The sequence below is a fragment of the Chelonoidis abingdonii genome, chromosome 13 (assembly GCF_003597395.2).
Source record: "Chelonoidis abingdonii isolate Lonesome George chromosome 13, CheloAbing_2.0, whole genome shotgun sequence".
NCBI classification, from domain to species: Eukaryota; Metazoa; Chordata; order Testudines; family Testudinidae; genus Chelonoidis; species Chelonoidis abingdonii.
This window is the reverse complement of record NC_133781.1, coordinates 18,413,420-18,438,859: the sequence shown is the minus strand read 5'-3', so window position 1 is coordinate 18,438,859 and position 25,440 is coordinate 18,413,420. Positions and strand designations below refer to the sequence as shown.

The 25,440-nt window shown below is 47.0% G+C and overlaps 1 protein-coding gene across 2 annotated transcripts; it reads left to right on the top strand.

Moving 5' to 3' along the window:
- The first annotated feature begins 1,836 nt into the window (after window positions 1–1,836).
- Window positions 1,837–24,291, top strand: SLC16A5 (solute carrier family 16 member 5). 2 transcript variants are annotated; one of them, XM_032792957.2, is made up of 5 exons: window positions 1,837–2,026; window positions 6,707–6,951; window positions 18,020–18,163; window positions 19,866–20,732; window positions 23,727–24,291. In XM_032792957.2, exons 2-5 carry the CDS (start codon window positions 6,735–6,737, stop codon window positions 23,966–23,968), a joined length of 1,470 nt encoding a protein of 489 aa, XP_032648848.1. In that variant the 5' UTR covers window positions 1,837–2,026; window positions 6,707–6,734; the 3' UTR covers window positions 23,969–24,291. The 2 variants fall into 2 exon arrangements, with proteins under 2 accessions (XP_032648848.1, XP_032648850.1); XM_032792959.2 differs by lacking the exon at window positions 6,707–6,951 and having other exon boundaries at window positions 1,967–2,026.
- Window positions 24,292–25,440: the final 1,149 nt, after the last annotated feature.

Below are 25,440 nucleotides of genomic sequence, written 5' to 3'. Positions count from 1 at the left end.
GAACATCCAACAACAAAAAATACAAAGTCCTTACATCTGATTCTCAGCTCCAACTCTCGGCTGCATGGTCCTTCCACCCTTTCCTCGGGGTTTAAATCATCCTCAGCCCTGTATGTTAGGGGGCTTCAGGCCTCCTCGCTGGTGAGGAAACACAGACGCACTCTCTACACTGGGTCCCAGTGCATGGGTCCTAGGATGGGCAGCCAAGATCTGCTCTATCAGCACTGCCTCTTTGGACACCTTCCTACTACAGGCCTTTTTTCAATCTTTTCCCCAGCTCCTTCCCGGACTCTTTGTAATAAGCAGCATCTCCCAAGACTTCACACCAGATGTCTGGTTTGTGTTATGGTCAGCCACAGAAGCATGCTCTAATCCAACATCTTCCTCCCTAGGCTTCTTTCGCTCCCTGCAGGAGCCTTTCTGTTCCCCACAGGCCTCTCTGTTACCAAAAGAACAGCTACAAAGTTCATCACTCTCTTCCTATAGCCCTGATCTGCTCCAGGCTTCCTCTCTTTATAGCTGCACCCAGCTCCAACCCAGCTGGGGTTCATCTTTAATTAGGTCTGGCCCACCCTCCATGTGCAACAGGTGGATTAATTGCCCCCCCAAGCCCACCTCTGTTGGGTAGACACCCCATCACAGAGGTGCTAGAGTAGGGCATTGGTTCTAAGGGACTTGTTTAGAGATATGGGAGCTGTATGAAGAGTTAGCAGCCTGGGATTTGGGAAAGAGGACACCTGGATCTTCAGATCACTGTAACAGCCTCTAGCGAATGTTTTGGGGGGGACAGTCTCCAAAGTTCTCACTAAACACTGTTATTCCTGCTTCAAAGTAATCCTGAACAGGACCTCTGAATTCACAGCTCCTGTGACTGTAGCTTGTGGTTCCGGTGCAACTAGATCCAATGAGGCAGGCTGAAGAAATGTTAATAATTGGATCCCCTTCCCAAGCAGATCCCAAGACTACCAAAAGATGCCTGTGAAAATCTCTAGCAGATCTAGATATCCATCTCCCACTCTGTCCCCTCAGCTAGTTCTGTGAAATCCTCAACAGATCTGGACTTCTCCCACTGGATTCAGTCATCCTGCTTTGACCATCCTATTCCCCCATATGCTGTGACACTATTGCTTGGATCTATGAACATGTCATTGTCCAGTAGTATCTCCAGCAGATCTTGTACAACCTGTTGTGAATCAAAACAACTCCTGATTGTTCCAGTTCACATCCTCCACTGGACGCTGAGTGAACACATGGTGGAGCTGATAATTTCCCCAAAACAGCCAAATTCCACCAGATCCCATGATATTCCTGGTAGATGGAACCTTTTCCCAACAAAACAGTGTCATCCCCCATTGGCTCCGGTGTGGTGCCCTGTGAATCTACTCCCTTCCCTACAGCAGGGGTTCTCAAACTGGGGGTTGTGACCCCTCAGGGGGTCGTGGGGTTATTACATGGGGGGGTCACGAGCTGTCACCCTCCACCCTAAACCCTGCTTTGCCTCCACCATTTATAATGGTGTTGAATATATAAAAACGTGTTTTTAATGTATAAGGGGGGGTCGCACTCAGAGGCTTGCTGTGTGAAAGGGGTCACCAGGACAAAAATCAGAACTCCTGCTCTAGAGCATGTGTGATCCTAACAATTTCCCAGATCTACTCCCACTCCGCCCATAGTGGATCCTGAGCGGATCTAACCTTTCACCAACAGCCTCAGTGCCCCTCTCCCCTCAGCCGCTGTGTTGTGATGCCCAGTGGATCCAGTCGTCTCCCACTGGATGAACTCACCCGCCCCTGAACTTCCCCCTCTAGCCGGAGAGGTGCCTGCACTGAGCAGCTCCGTTGGCTTGCAGCCGCCGTGTCTCCTCCCTCGCAGGGCGAAGAAAGAAGCCAGGGCGGCCCTTCCAGGAAGAGAACCGGGGGAAGAAGCAGAAGAGAGCCGCGGGTGTCCTCCGAGCGCTCCCCTCCTTTCGCTCCCTCCCCGGGCTCTGGGTGGAAGTTACTCCGGATGGAGGCGCCCGTGTGAACAGGTAAGCGGAGCGGGGAGGGAAGGGGGCGGACAGCCGCAGGAGAGCTCTGAGTCCTGCACAGCCAGAGAGCGGCAGGGAGCCCGGTTCTCACTGCTGGGCGCTCCGCCAGGGGGCGTCACGGTTACCGTCCGGCTAACAAGAGGGCAGGGGCCCCAGCTAGGATCCCAGTCCCCGGGGGGAACCGGGCGGCTAAGCCCCAGCGTTCTGCGGTGCCCGGCGCTGCGCTCAGTGACCCAGCTGGAGAGGGAAGGAGCAAGGGTCTGCCTCGCAGCGGTAGGAGGGGAGGACACGCTGGGCTCAGTCCAAGGCGCTGCTCTCCCGGGGCATCCCCCCCAGCAAGCTAAAGGAGGGAGTCCTGTCTGCCCCACAAGAGGTGTGGGACAGGCAGCAGGGACTGCAACCAGGGCTTTGAGCAGGGACTGCCTGGGTGGAAATAAACAGCCTCCTGCCAGAGTTTGGACCCCTCTGTCCCAGAGCCCCTAGAGACTTTTTGAGCAAAGCCCCAAACAGAGCTGCCACTAGGCTCCAAAGTCTCACCGGAAACTCTCCTCTACCAAAGCAGAGGACCCTGATCCCCCCGACTCAGCAAGGGAACCAGAGACAACCCTGGCACTGGAGATCTTGGGTAGAATTATCCCAAGGTGCCCAGTCTGGTCCTCCAGCCAGGTTTGGGTAATGCCCACAAAGTGAGGACCTCGTCCCTCCTGACCAAGTCTTGGATGGGGCATTTTTCCACCCACTGACCTAACATTAATGGCAGTGGAGAGAAGGCTGGATCCTTGTCTGCTGACAGCCCAGCCTCCCCAGGGATAGCTGAAGGCAAAAGCACTGGAACTAGCCATCTCGGCTCTGGGTTTTGCTTTACACCAAATCTTTTCCTGCCTTGTCTCTCCTGGCCCACTAGCACAGAGAACAAGGGACTCAAACCTTTACCATCAATGCTGCTCTCCCCACCCCACCCTGGACCCCTGTGTCCCAATGAAGTGGCAGCACTGTTCCACCATCTTAGCTGTCATAAATTGGTCATCAAAGGGCCACAGCTGAGCACCTAAAAAAAAAAAAAAAAAAGACCTCCACGTGTGTACATAGAGTTAACCCCATTTTACAGATGGGGAAACTAAGGCACAGAGTGGCCAACCAGTAAGATCACTGGAACCCAGATCTCTTGATGTTCAGTTATGAGCACTAACTACTAGGGCCTGCTGTCTCCTACCTAAAAAAATCAAGTAAGGATCAGCTTGATCCTGCTCCTGTTAATGCCAGTGGCAAAACTCTCATTGACTTTAGTGGGACCAGAATCAGGCCACAGTGGACAATATTCTAACCACAGGGGTAAAACGATGAAGTCTGTCAGCATGTTACATCATATCCTGTCTAGCTGGCCACATAGGCTGGAGTGACATGAGACACTTTGTCCCTATGTATTTGTATTTGCACATCTGTTACTAACAAGTGCATTGTTTGTAGCGGTCACTTATTTGCCTCTCAGAGATACAGTACCTAGCACATGGAGGTATTTGTAAATTTCATTCTGAACCTATGTTGTTATGGATATGAGACCACAAATTTAAAAAAATAAATTTTTGCACAAGCTTTTTAGTCCTCCTTGGAGGGTGTGTTATGTAACAACACAAAAGAGTGTCTGAGAATGCAACATTCCCCCCAAGGGAAGAGGAGCTGGATTTCAGGGGCTATGATCCCAGCTGTTTTGGCTACAAAGAAAACAAACTATGGTCTACAGAGTCCCACTCTTTGGGACTCTTGCATTTGACTCTTCAATTGGCTGTCAGCTCACCTTCCAGTCTAGCTGGGAGTTCAGTCCGTTTAAGAAAAGGAATAGACAAGAGATTGGATGGCATGGGGAATTAGCAATGGGGAGAAAGGCTCAAATTCAATAAGGATGAGCAATCCATCAGTGACCGAGAACTGGTCTCCTCTGATGGCTGTTCAGTAGCTTATGTGGAAGGGATTTGCTGGGTCTCAGTTCAAGCTCCAATAGAGAGGTATCCAGAATACATTTTTAAAAATCACTAATATTGGTTACGTCGACTGGCCCAAGATTTACTCTGCCATGGAGACCAACTAGCCTCAGTAGTGATCCCAGCCTTCAACCATAATGGATAAGCAATGTGAAAGAACTGCTGCCTCTGGTGCAGATGCAGAAAGGCATCATCAGAGTCTAGGACTGTTAATCCAGCATCTTCCAGGAGCACTAAATTCACACGCTAAGAAACACCTTTAACAAAGCATGAGGCACCCTGCTAAAACCAGATTCTGCTCTTACACAAGGCTAGTAATATTACAGGGGATAGCTGCCCTTTGTGCTTCAGAGGAGCTTAAGATGAACCCCAGCTGTGGTCAGGAGAGATTACTGCCACCTGCTGTAGCATTCCACAGGTGACCAGGTGAATTACAAAGGGTTTCTTGCACTTTCCTCTAATAAGACACAGAATCCTGGACTAGATGGATTTCTAGTACAGCAATTCATGTGGTCCTAATGTGCTTACACACACTGCTGTGATCACTTAATTACCAAGGGGAGAGTTAATACAAGGCTTTGTTCAGGTGCATTCCTTTTGTTGTTCCACTAGGCAGAGCCAGGTAAATTGGCACCAGAATGAGCTTGTTTCCATTTACCTTTGTTCAGGCTGAAAGCAGCTGGCATGACACTGTGATCGCTAGCATTCCTTGCATTTGTCAGTCTATTACAAGCAAGATGTCTCAGCATTTATTTCAGGGAGAGGCACAGGGGCAGACAAGCTAGTGAATCAGATTGCTGAGGAGTGAAACTTGGCCAGTAATGATGTACAGTAGGTGGACCATGAAGAAGGCAGTTGAAAGCTACATCAGGTGTCATTGTAATGAGAGATTAATTAATAGACAGAGAGTGAGCATAAATAGGAAATCTGGTGGCACTGAGGGTGGCAGGGATCATTAGCTGGACAAAACAGTCTGAGCTGTGGAAGCAGGAACAAAGACAAGTTGAACTACAGTGTTCTGGGTTGCTGTCTTTGTTTGGGTCTGTGTCTACTGGGGACAGTCTTTAGACCATGAGCCAGTTAATACAGAGTGATTAGACCATGAGCCAGCTAATACAGAGTGATTTGATCACACCAGAGGGAAAGACCATGAACTAGTCAATAGCATTATCTCTGCCCAGCCACAGGGTACAAAGAATTAAACTGTGCCAATCATCCCCAGGTTCAGTTGTATGTTATGTCTCCACACCCAAGCTTTCATCTGCTTGTGTGTCTTTTAGACTGTCTGGGCTCCAGGGCAAGGACTATCTGTTTGTGAACACACTGCCCAGCACAACAGAGCCTCAGATTCAAGCAGGACTTTTAGTTGCTACTGTAATATAAATATTTATTAATAGAGAGTGAACTTGCCTATCCAGTATATAAACAAACACACACACACACACAAATCATATTCATTTCTAGAATGGCTATTCTGGTACCAGCCTGGTGTTTAATACGGACGCAGTTATCTAAAGTAAGGGGGGGGCAGGGAGGACTTTGAAATGCTGAGCTACAGTAGATTCCATGAATTGATTTAAACAAAACAAAAAAAATTAACATAAAACTGTCCCTGAGGAGTAGCATTAAAGGGTGGGGCTGCTGACTTTAGGAACGGTAGCAGTCACAAGGATATTTTACAGGAATACAAATAAATCAAAATAAAAAAACCCAGCCAAATCCTCAACCAACAGCTAAACCAGACCATTATTTATTACAAGAAGGCAGTATGGCCAAGGGGCTAGAACCTCAGGCTGCGACTCAGGAGACCTACATTCCATTCCTGGTTTTGCCAAGGTCTCCCTGTGGTAAAGTCACACATATTCCCTCTCTCTGTCTCAGTTTCCCCATCTGTGACATGGGGATAGTGATAATGACAGGCCTTTGAACAGTGCCTTAGATCCACAGGTGAAAAGCCCTGTATCAGTGTTCAGAATTGCAGTGTGCCCTGAAGGTCACTGCACATGGAGCCTGAAGGCAGTCAAAGAGCACACTTTCTGCAGAGGAAGAATGGCTCTCAGCTGAATGTTTCATGCTGCAAGGCCCAGAGAGATCAACCCTGGGAACCACCACCAAGAGTCTCCCACCGCCGAGACAGGGTGGAGCAAGAGGCGTCTCTGAGATTACCAAATCCCAAGCTGTTAAAGACTTGAACAATCATGATTTGCAGCTTGAATTGTACCTAGGAACACGCCAGAGCTGCACAGAGGTGCCTAGCGCTGCTTGTCCTACTCAGCAGTGCTATATATAATTTTTATTACTGTTGGTATTTGCATGATCTTCCTTCTTTCCTTAGCATGAGGATTTTATGACCTTAGCTATCCTCAGCAAGGGGACTCCATGTCCTGAAAGCAGGTGAAAGGGAAAACAAGCTCTGGGAGGGAGCGGGTAAGACCAATTCATACCTCAAAAGGGGCGTGTTCAGGACTGTACCTGGACATGTTCAGCCTCTTGTGAAATAAAAGGGGAAGGAGGCTCATTTCCCAGGCACTTTGGTGCCAGGATCCTGTGGTGAGAGACGGTAAGGAGTTCTGAGCAGTGTAATGCAAGGCTTAGCAGGCATAGTTTCTCCTGGCCTGAGAGAGCAGGCGTCTGTGCTGTGACTTTCCTTGCATTGCTCCAAGTGCTACCATATGACAGCTGAGCTGATTTTTCAAAATAGGTTGGCTTGGAAGGAGGTAGGAGTGGAAATGTCCAGAGGAGGAGCAGCACATGGAACCTCCAACACTCAGGACCGGGGATGGGCCTGGATGGTCTTGTTGGCCACTGTGCTGCTTCAGGGGCTAACGCTGAGCTTCCCCTCTTGCACTGGGGTCTTCTTCACAGACCTGCAGCATGAGTTCCAAGCCACCAACAGTGAGACGTCATGGTTCCCATCCATCATGACAGCAGTGCTGCATGCAGGTGGTGAGTACGATGCCAAGTAGCTGCCTTCAGCTTCCTCTCCTGGCTAAGCCAGTGCACGGGGTTCATTAATAACGGGCCTTTAAAATGTCATTCAGGTAGATATACACTGGCAGTTTGATGGCTATGGGGACAGGGACGACACCCAAACATGAATAGTGACCAAACATTGGCTGTTTCAGTGGCCTGCATGGAAGGAGTCTGATGGGTCTCTCCAGCACTATTGGCCTTTGCTGAGCATCAAAGTAGAGAGGTCACAGGTTGAATGGGACATAGATGCTGAACTCCCTCATCTCTCCAGCTCAGTCTTGAGGCACCTTGGCAGGGTAAGCCATGTGCCACAGAGACAGAGGCCTAAGACAATCCCCCTTCTCACCCTGTCTTCTCCAGAATGGGGAAAATGAATTTCCTCTTCCACGACAGTCCCTTGAATAGCCCATCTGATACACCTGTCCCTTCCCGCTCTCTGTCCCCAGGGAGCAGGACCCCCTGCATGTGCAATGGGACAACTTTGCCCTCCACGTTTAAAGGGATGCTGGGATGCTTTTGCTAGACTCATAATCTGATCCTCAAATACAAAACAATGGTGTTAAAAGCAACTCTTTGGGCTGTGATGCAAAACCCAGGGAGCTGCCAGTTAGCTCAGTGAAAGAGTTTAATGGAGCTGGGCTGAGTCAGACTTCACAGAACCAAAGAAGTTAGAGCTGGAGAAAACCATGTTCGGACTTGGTTCATACTGGCCAGGGGACTTTTATCTCTGAACTAAGCAAGAGATATGAGCTACAGAGAATGGGCTAGTTTCATCCCTGCTCAGAAGGGGGGTGTTTAGTATCTTTTCTAAGTGAAGGCTGCTTTAGTTTCTGCCGTGTACTACCCAGGAGCCACACCAACAGAGGCTGGAGCAGGGTGCGCTTACTAGACATGATTTCCCAGCCAGTGTTGCCCACTTTGGGGGTTCTCCTGCTGTCTGGGGGGGGCTCCTAGTGGAGGGGAAGTTGTAACCATCATCTTGTGCCACCACATACTGGCAGACTTTCCACTGCTGGGGGCCCAGCAGCCTGGGATGGGTTAGTGGAGGCCAGCATAAAACAGGGATGACTTGAGCCGTATAAGGAGAATGTGAGCTTTGGCTGATACTTGGCACCCCAGAGCCAACGCTCGGTTTCCTCTAGCTCACTGGTTTGGCTCCTTAGCCCCTTCATGCTCTTTGGGCTCAGCCTTTTGCTGTGCTAGAGCTGCTGCCTCAGTAGAGTTCCAGGGCTTGAAACCTCTGGGGACTCTGAGCTCTGCCCCTGAAGCTGGGGTGCAGATCCACTGTGGCTGTGTGTGTAACCAAACGCCTGAGCACTGTTGCTGGGAGTCTTTTCGGAAACAGAGAAGTAATGCTGTGAAACGGTCACCAGACAGGCAGCTGTGCCACATATACCCCCGGTCACAGCCCTTGCTACTTACTCGTATAACTCCAGGCCTGAAAGCTGATCTCCTTCCCAGGAAGGCGATTTGCATTAAAATGCTCACTCCCAGGCTGTGCAAGAACAGCCGCATGATCCAGGGTCGGGAGGCCAGGGAGGAGGAGGAGCCACAGGGAAAAAGAAAGCTACAAGATTAACAACAGTTAGCAGGACTTAACATGATCAAAGAGCTTTGTGGTTAGTAATTAATCAATCCTCACAGCCCACCAGGGAAGTGAGTATTAGGAGCCCCATTTTACTGATGCAGGAACTGAGATACCAAAAGCTGAGTGACTTGCCCAACATCATGTAGCAAGTCAGTAACAAACCTGGGATCAGAAGTCGCATGCAGGGCTAGGAGTTCTTTATTCAAGTGTAAGCTGAGGGCTAGGCTTGTTGGAGCTACATCTTATGGGGCCATACCAGTCCTCCCACCCTTTAACTCCCTCCCGAAGGCTCACTTCTACCATGACATGCACAAGAATGGACTCAGCCAAGTGATTCTGTCTATATGTACATACTTACCCTAGAACCCCTTCCCAACTGTGCTGCTCACGTGCCCTCACATCTTATTGCCATGATCTCTGCCCATCTTCCACCATCCCCTGCCTTTTGTTCAACTGCGTCTTCCTCCACCCCTGGCCTATTGTTCTGGTGCCCTTGTTACATCATGTCTAGCTACAACGGTAAGCTCCTTGGGGCAGGGACTTTGTCCTTTTATCTGTGCTGCGAGGTACTGAGCTGATCTGTGGCCACTATAAAATAAGAAATAGTACTATGCTTTACAGGATATAGAACAGGATATAGGCATATCTGTGTGTATCTATTTTTATCTATAATTATATAATAGTGATGTACACACAGAGAAATACTACTCAGGTAAAGCTGATCTATATAGGTCATGCAAAAAACCCCCACACACAGCCCTCAAAGGATTCTGGTTGAATCATGGTAACTAGGTAACTACAAGACCAAAGGTTGAGTGTTTACAATCTCATTAGCACTCTGAGGACATGTGCTAGCTTTATTCCTCTGTTTCACCTAGCTGAAGAATATCAGGAGCTAGCATACTGAAATCATATGCAGAACACCCGTCCACTTAGTAACATGAGGAAAAGAAAACCAAGGAAGCTTTAGATGTTTAAGAATCAAAAATAAACCCTTGGTCTTTTAGAGTCCATCAGTGCGACATCTCTCTCTAAGGGCCTGAGGAAACTGACCTGTAAGAAGAGGCTAAAAGAACAGGCAAACCAGTTCAATTAATTCTTGGTGTGATCCTAATGGAGTTGCACCCATAAAACATCTGGCCCATTCTGGCAGATCTTGGCTACAGAAATGACTCAGAGGATTAAATAACTCAAAGAGAAATTAAAATGGTTTAAGCTGAGTCATGGATTAATAATTATATAACAGGGTGAAATGGTGTAAGGAAAAATGTAGGATTGATATCAGGAAAGATTTCCCAAAAGCAAGCTCACAATGACTAATAATTCTCAGACGGAAACAGTGGCAGTCCCAGCAGCTGAACTCGATAAACAAATCCTTCAGGGATGTTCTTGAGGGAACAATCTGTCACTGGTAGGTGTGGGAGTGGAGTAACTCCCATCAGCTATTAATAGGTTTTTCCATCTCTTATTAATAGCAGAATCTAAAAGTAAATACACATACTTTTTCAAGAGAGGAAAGTGAGCAGTCTGATTATTTGGATTGTTCCTAGAAAGGCTTAAGTCCTGGTGAGAGGATGGTGTGCCTGCAACACATGAGGAGTTAGGAAGGCTGGCTTAGTGGCTAAGGTGCAACTGTAGGGATCAGAAAACCTGGGGTCAATCCCTGGCTCTGCCACTGACTCCTTGTGTGACCTTGAGACAATCACATGGGTTTTCTGTGCCTCGGCTCCTCACCTGTAAAAAACTCCTTACCAGAGTGTTGGGAGCTGCTCAGATATCTCAGCAAGGGAGCCATGTAAGTACTATAAACAGAAGAGGGGTAGGATGCCTCCAGTAGCACAATCCTGAAGAGTACTGCCTTACACCTCCTGTGCAGAGCATGCTCCCTGAGCTAGTGGCAGCCTCTCACGGCCAGCACTGCAACTCACCTGCCTGTGTAACCAGAGATCAAAGTAGTATAGGTGTACAAGGAAAAAACTCACTCCTCCACCACCCCAGCCTCTGCACACTCAGGGGGGTGACAACTAAAAAGATTTCAAGACTCTTATGACCGGGGGGGGGCGGGGGAAGAATCCATCTGGCTCTCAGCTCTCTGTGTATCTCTCTCCATCTGTCACTCCTGTGAGTGTTCTGTAAACAGACTATCTGAGCTAGGACTAGGGGAAAGGAGAAGAGCATGCTGCAGAGGGGTCAACATCTGAACTGCTTTCCTGGTTACACATGCATACCACCACACCCTTTTCTACTTGGAGGTAACATTTTAAAAATAAAACAAAATGAAAAAACCAAAACACTGAGTCACGCTCATGCCAAGGCCACATCAGAAGCATTCGGTTGCTGTCTGGTTTGTTCTGAATGGGTTGAAAGATATGTGGCTGACAACCTGGTGAGGCATTCAAAGGAGTTTTGCACCTCAGTAGAAACAGCTGGATGCAAAAATGTAAGGCACAGGTGCACAAGAAGCCTCATGGGAAACTTTCATTTTAAAATGTATTGCTGTTAAAGCCCTGTGGAGATCATTAGACCAGTGCAATCTAAGTGGAGCAGTGTAATCTATAGCAGAGTGATACATTCACAGAGGTCTAAATATTCAAAAGTGACTAGAGATTTTGGGTGCCCAACATGAGACACATGATTTCCAGAGGCAGATACTTAACACTTTCTGAAAGTCAGGCCCCTTCAAAGTATGTCACCCAAAATCACTATTCACTTCTAAAAATTTAGGCCATAGCATTTCAAATATCCTTTAGTGTTAGTTCTAGTTATAACAGCTTAGTACAGGAAATGCCTATTCAATTACCATATGCAGAAGCTGGATTCTGGAAAGTGGCATGAAGCATGTTGGATTGTTAGCAGCAAAACTCAAAAATCTTTCCTTATTAAAATTAATCCCCTTTGGGTACAATATGCCCCAGTACTAAAAAGATCATCTTTTGGAATAGCAATAATTAATCAAGTATTCATATATCAAAAACAACCACTCTACTAGAATTAGCAGATTCCAACTAGGGTCACTGGTTTTCAACCTTTTTTCATTTGTGAACCCCTAAAAAATTTTGAATGGAGGTAATCTTAGATAGTCTGCAGACACCCAGGGGTCTGCGGCCCACAGATTGACAACCACTAACCTAAGTAACTGATGCTTTGTCCCTGCTGGAATCAGAAATGTGCTAACTAGAGCCACATTTAAACATATATGTTGTTAGCATGCAAGCATGGTTTCCCTACCCATTGGGGAATTACTGATTTGGAGACTCCTGTTATAAAACCATGGTAAAAATGATCTCTGGGGACAGTCTAAAATTTGCCATGTTGGAAGGCAGCAGGGAATGCATTATAATACAATTTGATCTTGTTTGTGTAGGTGTGATCAGACTGTGTTATGGAATTATCTGTTCTTTACAGGGCAGAAACATGGTTATACATTTCAGGCATGTTTTTCCAGAGAATGCCAACCCGTCTTACAACGTGGTCCCCTGGCATCTTGCTATATGGATGAGACTTTAGGTCTACCCTGGTTCTCAAAAGATAATTGCTCTCATCAATAGTCAATTGGTGTTAGAATGCTGCTTGCAGTGACTGCATTTGAACAAGGTTGTAGTTAGCATGGATGGGGCCTTAAGGGTCAAATATATCACGAGACACATTTACAATGTAAATCCATGTTGTGATGTAGATGGGTGGGTCTTAACTGCACTTATCTCTGTTACTCGTAACAAGCCGGGTTGTAACTGAGTCCAGGGGCTGACCACAGTGGGTGGAATTTTCAGCTTCCACTGAAATCTCTATCACTGGCTTCAACTGGAGCAGAGTACAGCCTAATTTAAAAGCCCAACCCAAACCTGAGTAGACTACAGCCAATCCCGAACCCAAGCCAAGCCTGGGAGTGTGGAGTTGTTTTGTACCAGACCTCCCGAAACAGAATAAGCCCAAATATACACAGTTCAAACTAAGGGCTTGTCTACATCAATAGTTTGCTGCCAGCTGGGCTGTAAATCTACTCTGCACTAATCATGGTCTAACTATCCATTTGCATCTAGATCAAAGCCTGTTAAACTGTTCATATGCACTTCAGCAGGGTGCATATGCACATGGACGGTTAGATCCTGGAAAGCTAGTGTAGGGTAGTTTCTTGTCCCAACTCACCCCATACTAATTGTTCACGTAAACAAGCCCTCAGTGATAAGTGGCTACCTAACCTGAACCAAGACTGAATATGTGCTCTGCAAATTACATCCAACCGACCCCAACACTTGTAATTGGGTCTGGGTCAGATTGCACAGCAGAAGTAGGCCAATGCCAAGTGCCTTTGGAAAAAAAAAAAAAAAAAAAAAATCAACCCCTCATAACAGAGCTGAGGGGCAAGAAAAAACTCAAGTGCCTTTTCAATTTTTACTCACCTGGCAGCGGTCTAGGTCTTCGGCGGCACCTGGGCAGCAGGTCCTTCAGTGCCACGGAAGACCCGGAGCGAGTGAAGGACCCGCCGCTGAAGTGCTGCTGAAGACCCAGACCACCACTGAGTATTTGAATCAGGCCCCGCACTTTCTAAAGCTGGCCCTGGAGCAGGGCCCCCAGCCCTGAATATTCCTGAAGCCCGGGCACCAGAAACTAATATAACTTGCGGCCCATGCTGGCTAGTACATCGGAATTCAAAGTGCTGTCCAGAGCGATCACAATGGAGCACTCTGGGATAGCTCCCGGAGGCCAATACCATCAATTTGCGTCTGGACTACTCCAAATTCGACCCAGCAAGGTTGATTTTAGCACTACTCCCCTTGCCGAGGAGGAGTACAGAAGTCAATTTTAAGAGCCCTTTAAGTCAGGGTTGGTTGTGTGGATGCATTCATTTTAAAATCGACCTAACGCAGCTAAATTTGACTTAACCCCGTAGTGTAGACCACAGCTAAAAGGCCTTGATCTACAAAACCACCAACAGGCAAGGACCTAGCTATATCAGTGACCTCTAACATCTCCATCCATGGCCTGCCGGGACAGCTGTGCTGCCTTGGGACAACGCAGGATGGAGTGGGTGGAACTGATGGTAGGTTGTCCTCATTTGAGCACAGCTTCTGGAATGAGCTACCAGAGGAAATTACCGATCAAAAGTCTGACATTTTAAAACATGCAGTAACTCACCTTTCTGATAGTTTACTCATCGTAACTGGAAGGATGCAAATATGCATTGGCTGAGGCTTTCAAAGCTGAACATGGAATGGGGCATCTAAGACTGCTAGGCAACTCTGCAAAAACTCTGCTAACATATATACCCGCAAACAGAGCTCTCTAGAAACCGGGAAGAGCAGAAGACTCACTAATGTTCACAATAGACCTTGCTGCACAAATCTAATTTACCCATTCAATGCTTCCATGGAACAGCAATGAGCACTATGGAAACCCTTACAGGAGAGAGATCAATAGATAAGAATATTGTCAGAAGGATCATTTTAGAGATCTCAGTCACCCAAGTTTGTCCCTGTGTTTGGCAACTCTTAACAGTTTGGCCCTGCCCAGACTTGCTGTTCCTCGAGGTTTGTTGGTTTAAGCAAACATAACCTTGCCCGCACTCCAGTCTGCTCTCACCCCACTGTGGGGCAGTAACACTCCACTGACTTCAATAGACCTACCTAGCCCCATCAAGTTATTCCAGCTTTGCCACACTGTAAGCAAAAGTAGAATTTGACTCACCAGTCTCCACCAGTGCTGCTCAACATAGCAGATTGTCCTGAGCGGTCTCTATGCATTGATCTTGTGATTTTTTTTACTGTTTTCTTGAAGTCTTTCCTTACTACTGGACTCGTGAGCCCGTATGAGAATATCAGCTTTCATTTTAAAAAAAAAAAAAAAAAAAAAAAAAAAAAAAAGTCTCTAATGTTCATGGTTGCAGAAAAAAAAAGCTTGAAAACATGAAAAAAAAACCCAGCACATTCTAAAGGCTCAGAATCCAAAAGGCAAAGAAAAAATGAACATGCTTTTTTTTTTTGTTTGTTTTTAATCTCATGAGTTTTAACCAAAGCTCATGGTTTTAAGGGGATGGACTCGTTAATTCTGTGTGTTTGGGATTAGCTATCCTACTCCACCATCCTTTAGGCTCACCCCTCAGAAATAAAATTCTATCCTGAGTTTGCTGAACCTGCAAATTACCTTTTCAAAGGCTAATTCAGCTATGAACAGGTGAAGTTTCTCAAGCAGATCAAAATATAGGCAGCTGCAGCCTTCATTTTAATCAAACTCAGCTGTTTGCTTGACAATTGTGGACTTTGTTTCAAATAGCATATTGTCTTAGACCACAAACATGAGCCAAACTGTTTTCCCACTCTGATCAGTTGCTGATGCTGAAGATTGTAACCATTTTAGATTCGCTTATGTAACGCGATATTAAAAAAAACAAACTGAAAACCTTGGGCCTCCTCTTAGGAACAAAAGGGAAACTCTAGCTTCACTTCCTCTTCCACTAGAACACAGGCCCTTTAAACTGAGGAACACATTCCCCTCTGGGAACTTGCCAGCATTTCACCACTATTCTTACCCTGCCCTAAAGAGAAGTGACCCAAATTTCCAATGCCAGGGGCTAGATTGGCAATTTACCAGGAGCCTATGGATGCTCCAAAACTGCATATATTTACATATACTTAACTGACCACACATCCATACTTGCTTGTGCACAGGGGCTGCTCAAGATAATTGGTCACCCTGAGCAAAATCTCAATGTTCTCTCAACCCCTCCAGCCTACCGGGGGGGGGGGGGGGGGGAGGAGGAGAGCTGCTTCCTATTCCTCACAGCTCTAGCTGGTAGCTGCCCCTCCCTGGGCAGCCTCACTACCTTCATCCCTTACCACCCTTACAACTGACTAGTCTGCCTATGCTAGAGTGGCCTCTGCTTGTGTGTTATATTTTCCTTGCTAGTGAATAGAAATCACTTGTTAGCAGAACTCACCAGCAATGTAAACAATAAAATCTAGCCCTCCCACTGGAGATGTACAGCAGACATGGGCTCTGGCCTCTTTGAAGCATTAGACTCTGTAACTACATCTCTCACTATATCACTGCACCACTCAGTTTCTCCCTCCCCAAAGGGGAGCTAATGACACTTACTTTCCATTTTCAAGTGCGTTGGGATTGCCAGACATAAGGAGCTGCATCCACACAGCATTAGTACTCTCTGAGGCACAGCAATTGTGGGGCAGATGCACAACTCCACAGACCACAGTTTAACAGGTTTGACTTCAATGCAGACAAAAATGTGTCCCTCATTCTATTACTATATAGAATCATTAGGATTGGAAGGGACCTCAAGAGATCACCTAGTCCAACCCCCTGCTCAAAGCAGGACCAATCCCCAAATGGGGCCCTCAAGGATTGAACTCACAACTGTGGGTTTAGCAGGCTAATTCTCAAACCACTGAGCTGTCACCCCCTTCTTCAGGCTAAAGAACAAAGCACTACTGAGAATTGAACCCAGGATCTCCTGTTTACAAAACAGGTACTTTAGCCAGCTAAGCCATGGTGCATGCATCATCATCTGCAAGGGCACTTCCTATCTCCCTACCATCCTTGACTTGTTTCAGGATTTTTCTTTAGTGGGAAATCTCTGAATGTTGCCCAGTTCTAGACTTCTGAAACATCGGATACTCTGTTACTTCGCTATCAACTGCTGAGAGCTCAGAATGCTGTTCCATCTCTTTGGCTCAGTGCCTCCGGGTTAGCCCTGCAGTTGTTTTCAGCTCCTTTCCCAGGAAGCAGAGCACTGAGCTGGCCCTTAGGGATGCTCTGGGACTTCCGAGGTTTTAGAGTCACTTACTGAAATGTTTTCAAGCAGGAACCCAAAGGGATAGGAGCTGGAAACTGCTCAGGTTCCAGTGGGACCCATCAGCAAAGCACTAACGGAGCTATCTGCAAGCACGCTCCATAACTGATGGTGAAGAAAGTGGAGCTGGAGAGAGAGGAAGGAACAGTCTAAAGAGGGTTTTGCTGGAGGCTGGGAGGAGTCATTAGATCCAGCAAGGGAAACTTCTGAACAGCTGCTGTGATCTTTTAATTAGAATTTGAACCTACACTGCAGAGCATGAACCCAGCTCTAAACTCTCACTAGCTTTATGTACAAGCATTTTAAGGCCTCCAGCCCTGCAGCATCTGGGCATTTCACATACATTAACAAATTAACCCCCACAGCATTCCTCTAAGAGAGGAAATTTGCACTATCTCCTTTTACATGTGGAGAAACGGAGGCCTCAAGCAATGAAATTACTTGCCAGGGTTACACAAGAATTCTGTTCAGGGGTGGGCTAGAACCTAAATCTTCCATATCCCAGGTTTGTGCCTGACAAGCTGGTTTGGGTCTCCCAGAGTTTACTGCCAAGTGTAACACTCTGCTGGACTTCCTGAGGCTTGAATTGGCTCTCCTTGAGCCAGCACCTCCCAGCTATGACTGACAGGGACTCCAAGACAAAGTCAGCCTGGGCAAGTCTCTGGGAACTGAGCCCACTTGCACAAGAATTCATCTGTTTCTAGTTGGGTGGATTTTCTCTGTATTTCACTCCTCTTGTTTCTCTCTCTTGGGTGCTTCATTCCACCATTTTCTCTCCTTCTTTATACCGCAGTAGCATCTGGAGTATCTGCCCATCTGACTCATCCCCTGAGCTTCTTCCTCCATCCCTTCTTCTTCTCCTCATACCCCCCCTCACCCTCACATGTCCCTCCCTCCTGCAGTACAGAAGCCCTTCCCAGCCCTTGCTCTGCTCTTATAGGGGGATCAGAGTGCCAACTGGAAGCTCTTTGGACTTGGAACAAATCTGGCAGTGGGAGTGGGAAGGGGGCTAGGAGTATCACAGTGGACTGCTCCAGCCCCTATACACCCATGGAACTTGTGGGGGAGCCCTGGCACTGAACTGGAGGCTCAGAGATGTTTGTAAGATTTAATTACAAAACATGAAAAAAGCCACAATGTCATGATTATACCTCTGTCCCAGCTCCCTTCCTAGAGGCCTGTAAATGGAGCTAAAGCTCTTCTCAGAATCTATTCCCAGTGGAAACAGAAATCCAGGTCATGTTCTTCTCTTCTTCCAGAATGTGCCCAGAATCTATACCATGTGCACACAGAATTCCATTTGAAGAACCTCCCCCCACCACCATTCAACCCAGAATCTACCCCACAGAATCATGGAAATCCCTTTTTTGTTCTTACCCTAACAGCCAGTGGATCATCAGATCAAGGGAGTCTTCTCCCTTACTGATGTAAGAGAAGCAGACCAGGAGGTTGGGGGGAGGGGATAATCAGGAGAGTTGGGTTTTATTCCTGCGTGACCAGGGACAATAACAGGACAATTCCAAAGTAAATCATATTGTGCACTCAGAACAAGTGGAGCTTTGTTCCTGCAGCCACTAGAGTAAAACCCAAGACAGAACATCTTGTCCATCCTTGATTCCTACCCTGATGCTTATTTGGTTGCTTTATAGGGCCCCTCTGCAGCATCTTGGTGGAGCGATTTGGCTGCAGGTTCACTGTGATGCTCGGTGGCCTACTCAGTGGAGTGGGCATGGTTGCCAGCTCCTTCTCCAAATCCATCAGCCAACTCTACATAACAGCCGGCTTCATTACTGGTGAGTACCAAGTTCAGTCATGAAAAAGAAATCACTATGGTTGGTATTTGGATGTAGCTAGTGTCCAGGGAGGGATGAGTGCATAGGTTCCTTCCCTCATCTGACAAACAGGAAAGATCAGAAGAATCGCAGCACAGTAGGATTAATGTCCTGAATAGCCAGTACTCTTCTCCATTCCCCTTTAGTCCACCCATTGTTCAGCTGGGTTCCCTGGGAACTGCTTCTCCTGTGAGCTGCACAGGGCTATGGGTCTCAAATCGGGACAATCAGTAAAAAAAAAGACTACCACTTTTAGAAGCTGGCTGGTGATTTATTTTTGAGGAGCAGGGAGGAAGCATATATCCCATACAGCACAACAAATTTTTCAGACTCTAATTTCACTGGAACTGGAATGGGGTGTGTTGGAGGGAAATGTTATCCAGATAGATTGTGTGTGTCCACATTTCACTCCTCTCAATTTAGAGGGATGGAGACACCTTTTTTCTAAGAACAAACATAATAACGTGGTGGGGTGTTGTACAGAAGTAATAAAAATGGGAACTTGCCAGAAGCTGGAAATGAGCAACAGGGGACGGATCACTTGCTGATTACCTGTTCTGTTCATTCCCTCTGAAGCATCTGGCATTGGCCACTGTTGGAAGGCAGGATACTGGGCTAGCGTCCAAAGAAGAGCAACAAAAATTATTGAAGGTCTAGAAAACATGACCTATGAGGGAAGATTGAAAAAATTGGGTTTGTTTAGTTTGGAAAACAGAAGACTGAGAGGGACATAACAGTTTTCAAGTACAAGTATGTAAAAGGTTGTTATAAGGAGGAGGAAGAAAAATAGTTTTTCTTAATCTCTGAGGATAGGACAAAAAGCAATGGGCTTAAATTGCAGTAAGGGAAGTTTAGGTTGGACATTAGGAAGTGGTTAAGCACTGGAATAAATTACCTAGGGAGATTGTAGAATCTCCATCACTGGAGATTTTTAAGAGTGAGTTAGACAAACACCTGTCAGGAATGGTCTAGATAATTAGTCCCACCACGAGTACAGGGGACTGGACTAGATGACCTCTTGAGGTCCCATTCAGTTCTACGATTCTAGATGGACCTTTGGTCTGACCCAGTATGGACACTCATGTTCTTATGGAGGTGGTGTTGGACTCCTGCTCTCTTGTAACATAAAACAATGAATTTCTGCAGCCAGATCACCTTGGGATTTGATTCTATGGGATCTCACATGCAAAGCAAGGTTAGAATTGGTCAATGCTTGGATGGGAGACCTACAAACAACTCCCTAGTACTGTTGAGGATTCAGTAAGCATCACTCCTCTCTCCGAACTCCTAGTGAACCAATACCTCAAAATGGTGTTGTGATGGCACAAAGCTGCTGCTGCATGAGATGTAAAATGGAACCCATGGCCACTTCTGGTCATTAACAATCCCATAGCAATTGTAGCAAGAATAGGGTGTCTTGGACACCTCTCGGTTTATATATGTACGCTCAACCAAAGGCTGCCTGCAGCTTCATATAGGTACTGCTTTCAACTTCATTTCCCATCCTGAATTACCAAGTAGCATTTCTGTGTGCTGCTGAAGCTGACATCCTGCACCGCAGAAGGAGAAGTACTTCAGTGGTGGAAGAAGGGGTGCTTGGGTCATTGGGGTCTTTCCAGCTAAAAAGCACTATATAGAAATAAGATTTTTTTTTTTTTAAAAGGCCTAGGATTCTGTTTTGGCTTCCAGGCGGGAGTGACTGTGCTGGGCTACTACTTTGTGCGCCGACGGGCTTTGGCCAATGCCCTAGCATCCACCGGTACCTCCATCGGCCTCACGCTGTGGCCATTGATCTCTCAGTACTTGCTGGATGAGATGGGCTGGAGAAACTCTTTCCTCATCTTTGGCGGGGTGCTGTTGAACGCTTGTGTCTGTGGGGCCGTGATGAGGCCAGTCCAGCTTGGGCCTCCCAGGTCACCGCTGCAGCCCAGCCCTGGACAGGAGGCAATCAACTCAGCTGAAGATGCACAGCTATCCAACGGAGCCACCCCTCATCAGGTGGCGCCCCCGCACCAGGCCAAGTTTGCTGCTTGCAAGCGGACGCTGCAGAAGTACCTGGCTTTTGATATCTTCTGTAAAAACAAAGGTTACCAGATTTACACCATTGGCGTGGCCTGGATGGTGATGGGCTTCGTGCTGCCCCTCATCTACCTGGTGCCCTATGCTGTCCGGAACGGGGTGGAGGAGCGCAAGGCCGCCCTCCTTATCTCCATCATCGGCTTCATTAACATCTTCATGCGCCCCATGGCTGGGCTGCTCTCAGGACTCAATATCTTCACTGGGAAGCGGATTTACCTGTTCATCCTGGCCGTGCTGCTCAATGGTCTCAGCAATCTCATCTGCGTCATCTCAGCCGACTTCAGTGTGCTCATCCTCTACTGCCTCATCTACAGCATGTCCATGAGTGGCATTGGGGCACTGATCTTCCAGGTGCTGATGGATGTGGTGGAGATGGACAGGTTCTCAAGTGCCTTAGGCCTCTTCACCATCCTGGAGAGCATCACCATCCTCCTCGGACCCCCACTCGCAGGTAAGAGTGCAAAAATGTTATTGGATACCCGTTGGCAGCAGACTGGAGAAAGGACAGCGGGTGTTAGGCCTCTGATGACAGACACTGGGGGGTGTAACAGGGAGGGAATGAGGAGCTATCAAACCCCCATGGGCACTGGCGCGGGGAGCACCATTACCAGGAGAGTCAGAAGGTAGTGATCAGCTCTTATTCATAAGTGGTTTAAGGGCTGAGGAGATCATGATCTGTAAGCCCCTATATTGGGAACGAAAGATGAATAATAAAGGGCTCTTCAATCTAGCAGACAAAGGTGTAACAAGATCCAAAGTCTGGAAATTAAAGCTAGACAAATCAGACTGGAAAATACAGTCTAAATTAACAGTGAGGGTAATTAACCATGGGAACTATTTACTCAGTCTCCCTCTTGATAGTCATTGGAGTTATTTGCTATGTTATACTGCAATAGTCTATGCAGAAAGGACAGACACACTTAGTGGTGTTGAGCTCCTCCAGTAAAGTGGGAGTTCACCTAGGTGTCTTATCGGTATCTCTGCCCCTTCTGGCTAACGTACTGTGGTACAACCCAGCAAATAACTCAGATGGCTGACTACCCAGAGGAAAACTTGGTACTGACTATGAATCCCAGGCTTAGGGTCTGACGCCCGACTCAGTAGGAACTGGGTGTGCTATGGAGAGGACGTGGCCATGCCCCAGAGAGTGAATTTTGTGTTGTTCTGCAGCCGCCCATGCTGGCAGGGCCGGCTCCAGGCACCAGTGAAGGAAGCAGGTGCTAGGTGCGGCCAATGGAAAGGGGCGGCGCGTCCGAATCTTCAGCAGCAATTCAGTGGTGGGTCCCTCATTCCCTCCCGGAGCAAAGGACCCGCTGCCGAATTACTGCTGAAGAATGAAGTGGCGCGGCTGAGCTGCCGCCGAAGTGCCGCCGATTGCGGCTTTATCTCCCCATCCCCTTCTCCCCCCCACCCCCCGCTTCGCCACTTAAGGGCAGCAAAAAAGCTGGAGCTGGACCTGCATGCTGGATGCACAGAAGTAGTAATACCTGATTCTGAGAACACAGATATTCTCCAGTGGTTGCATAGATACAAAGCTGCATACAGCAGCATGACAGCAGCCAGAACGTGCTGCTGCTTCAAGCCTGAATTTAATCTCCTGAACAGGTTGCCCCACCTGAAAGGGCCTGAAAGGAGCCCAGCCAGTGGTTAGATCAGAGTTCGATGGTGTAGGATTTAAGAGACTTTGAGAGTTTGAGTGGGATACGCCAGCCACAGAAAAATCAAGACTTGACAGCCAGTCCGTTAATGCTGCACTGGTATGAGCCTCATGCCATTCTGCCCCGTGCCTTATAACCCACCTAACACTGGTGAAATGCCAGCCTGCCTCTGCCCAGGCTTATCAGGATGCCTCTCTCTGACCTCACTTCCCTCTTCCCTTTACGTATCTGGCACATGTCCCTGCTATTTTACACTGTCCTGTATTGTATCATTCTCCACTGTACAAGTGGTGCTCCAGTTGTAAATGACAGGAACACAGCTTTCAAGTGTGGATTCAGCAGGGCAGGCCCACAAACTCTGGGGCTATTTTAATAAGGGGATGATAATATCTCTCATATATCTCTATCCCTCAGGAGTGTTCTAAGACTTATGGCATCCATGTTTGTTATTTGCTTTGAGATCTTCTGATGGGAGGTGCTGCAGCAGGGCACAGCCTTATTACTGTTAATAAAACTGTAGGAATATATTCACTTTTGCTCTTTACACCTATACACTAAGTCTTTCCTTCCATCCCTAGCTTCTGGGAGGGTTAATTATTTGCACACAGTAAATATCAACATTTTAATGGTCAGTGTTGCTAACAACCCTTCAAGACGACTTTATATTTTTTCAGCACTTAAGAGCATTGGTTAGCTAATGTCTGTTGCTCTGCAAAGTTTCCCCATCCTGACCAAGCCATTTTAAAATGTTTTCAGCATAGAGGCCAAACCAAGTTAATTTGTACAGACTGCTGTGTTATTTGCTTTGTTCTCTGATCTCAAGAGTTCGCAGAGCAACACATTCCACTATTCAGTGACTATCAGCAGCAAGGGTTATGGGGTCCCAGTTGCAGAAACAAAACAAAAATGAATTGCGTGAGATGGAAACTGGGTTGCCCTCCACCTCTTCTTTAATGACGTGGCCTCTTGTGGAGCAAACATTCATGGCAACAGCAGAAAGCAGAGCCAAGCTGTGTGTACTAATAGCCCTAAGACCACACAAAGAACTTAATTCATGTGTGGACAATGAGCATTGACCTGGTTCAGACAGGAAACAAACCAAGGCTTTTGGGGGCTATTTCAGAGCAATATTTGCTGTAAATGCTATTTTGGGGGGAGAGGAGGGGACATATAACCTGCAGTAGCTATTATGCCACATCTTTACTTAGTTAATTTCTTCATTCTTCCTCCCCCCACCAAGGGGATGTCTACACTGCACCTGGGAGCATGCCTCCCAGCCCAGGCAGACAGACTCGCACAGATCAGCTCAAGCTAGCGCACTAAAAAATAGCATCATCGCCATTGCAGCACTGGCAGAGGCTAAGCCCCTGAGCTTGGACCCACCTGGCCTCAAGTCTGACTTCAGATGGCTAGCCAGAGCCTCCGCCAATCCCATGCTGCTAAGTTAAGATAAACTGCATGAATCTGTCTAGCCAGGCTTGCTCCCAGCTGTAGTGTAGACTAACCCCTATGGACTGTGATTATATCAGCTTCCAGCATCCATATAGTCTGGCATTCTGCTCGGAAAACATATCACCACTTTGTCCTACCATGCTGGGTAGGACTCCTGTGTGCTATTAAACAGCTGTCCTGTTTCACTTCAGAGGCAGCTGCATTTCAGTGGTGGGTTAACTGGGTGCTGTATATGTGACAGTTTGTGAACTGCGTCAGTCCCTGGGGACTATCAATGTAAGATACTATTCTTTGGTGTGCAACTTTGCTCTGGCTGAGCTCTGATTCTCTTTCAGGTCTTCTGGTGGATATAACTGGCCACTTCAGTTATGTCTTCTATGCCTCCAGCTTCTTCATGGTGTCAGCTGCGCTCTTCATGGGTCTCAGCTTCTGTGCTTTGGACAGAAAGAACAAACCAAAAGAGGCTCCAAAGCCAACCTCCAGTAGCCCCTCCGGATACCAATACACTGAAGTGCCAACTAACCCAGAGCTTGAAAAACAAGCCCCTCCTGCCATCATGTACATCACAAGCATCTGAATGAAGAGGAACCCTTAGAATTCTGTGGCCCACACAACCGCAACATGTAGGGTAACTGGAGGCAGATGGGGGGAAATGCCTGCTTTCCACAATAACACATCTGCCTCCTGCAGTGAGTATCTACTCAGCAGCGCTGCCTCAGTTTCCAGATGGAAAATCCAGATCAGAGGCAGTGCCCAAAGCCTTGCAACAGCCAGAAAGCCAAAGAACAAGGAGCACTTCTTATACCTGGTGCAAGCCCATAAAGCAAGGACAGTAGTTCTGTGACTTAACGTGTGTTACTTTAAGCTAATATAACTAAATTGACAGTGACTTTTTTTTTTTTTTTTTTTAAATAAAGAGGCTGTACTTTTTTTATATATTTCAGTTTTTGAGACTGGAAAGATTTATTAGGTTATGCACTACAATGATTCCTGACACAGCGCTCCTGGAAGAGTTAAAATACGACTGAATCGTCTTGTCTGGACATGCCAACCTAGCAGAGACTAACTTTGCAGTGAAGTCATCTGGTTGCCTCCCACGGGGGGGGGAGAGGGGGGCGGGGCAGGGAAATCCCCTTTCCTGGGGGATGTGTTGCTGCTTTCTCCCCTGTCCCCGGATATTGGATGGACTATTACACAGGTTGTAGAACCTAGGCTCGTGCCTGCTATCAGTTGTGTCTAGGCCAAATGAATACATTACACGCTAGTAACCAAATTATTCCTGCATTTCAAGAGCATTTTCAGGAAAACAAAGGTTCAAATCCAAAGCCCCCAATAAAACTGGACTCAAAGTGCCCACATTTTATAGCCTGTGCCACAATGTCTTGAGCTCTCTCCTCTCCACCTTTACCAAGGTGTGCTGCAAGAAAGAATCTGACAGTTCACAGCCAGTGTAAATGCACTAAGAAACAGGGCAAATGAGTGGCAAATATAGGAATGGACATTTTTTCTTTCCAGCACTAGTCCAGGACCAGTACTTTGAAAAATGTACCAGGCCTGAAAGCAATTGCACTAGTCCAGACAGAGGACCAAGTTCAGAGTCAGGATAAGCTAGACTCTTACACTCAGAAGGCCAGATCCTCATCTTATGTAACTAGAGGTAGCTCCTCATCCAGACCTCAGACTTAATTGCACCCATTTATACCAGCTTGAGCTCCCTTTGGTCCCTTGATGAAACAAATTCAGAGATGAGGGATAAGCTAAATGTGAGTGTAAGTTACATGTTGGTAAATGGGTTGTCCCCATATAAATGGAAAGGAGTCTAAAGGACATCTAAGATGGTGTAACATGGAAGAAGCTATCATTTTGGCAGCTTAGACTCTTCTCCGGATGTGGCCCAAGATACCAGCTATCATAATGCACATAAAATATTCTGCTTCAGTTCTGAAATGACTAACAGCAGATCTCTCACAGAACATTGGAAATGGAGATTAATGTTTTAAACTCTTTGAAAGATGGAAGCTTAAGATGCTTTCAGAAAGTAGAAGCATT

Excerpts from the sequence above, each read along its gene's own strand:
- SLC16A5 (XM_032792957.2), top strand. The coding sequence starts at position 6,735 with ATGTCCAGAGGAGGAGCAGCACATGGAACCTCCAACACTCAGGACCGG. Across the intron at positions 18,164-19,865 it reads AACAGCCGGCTTCATTACTG|GCCTAGGATTCTGTTTTGGC; the intron begins GTGAGTACCAAG and ends TTTTTTTAAAAG. Across the intron at positions 20,733-23,726 it reads CCTCGGACCCCCACTCGCAG|GTCTTCTGGTGGATATAACT; the intron begins GTAAGAGTGCAA and ends ATTCTCTTTCAG.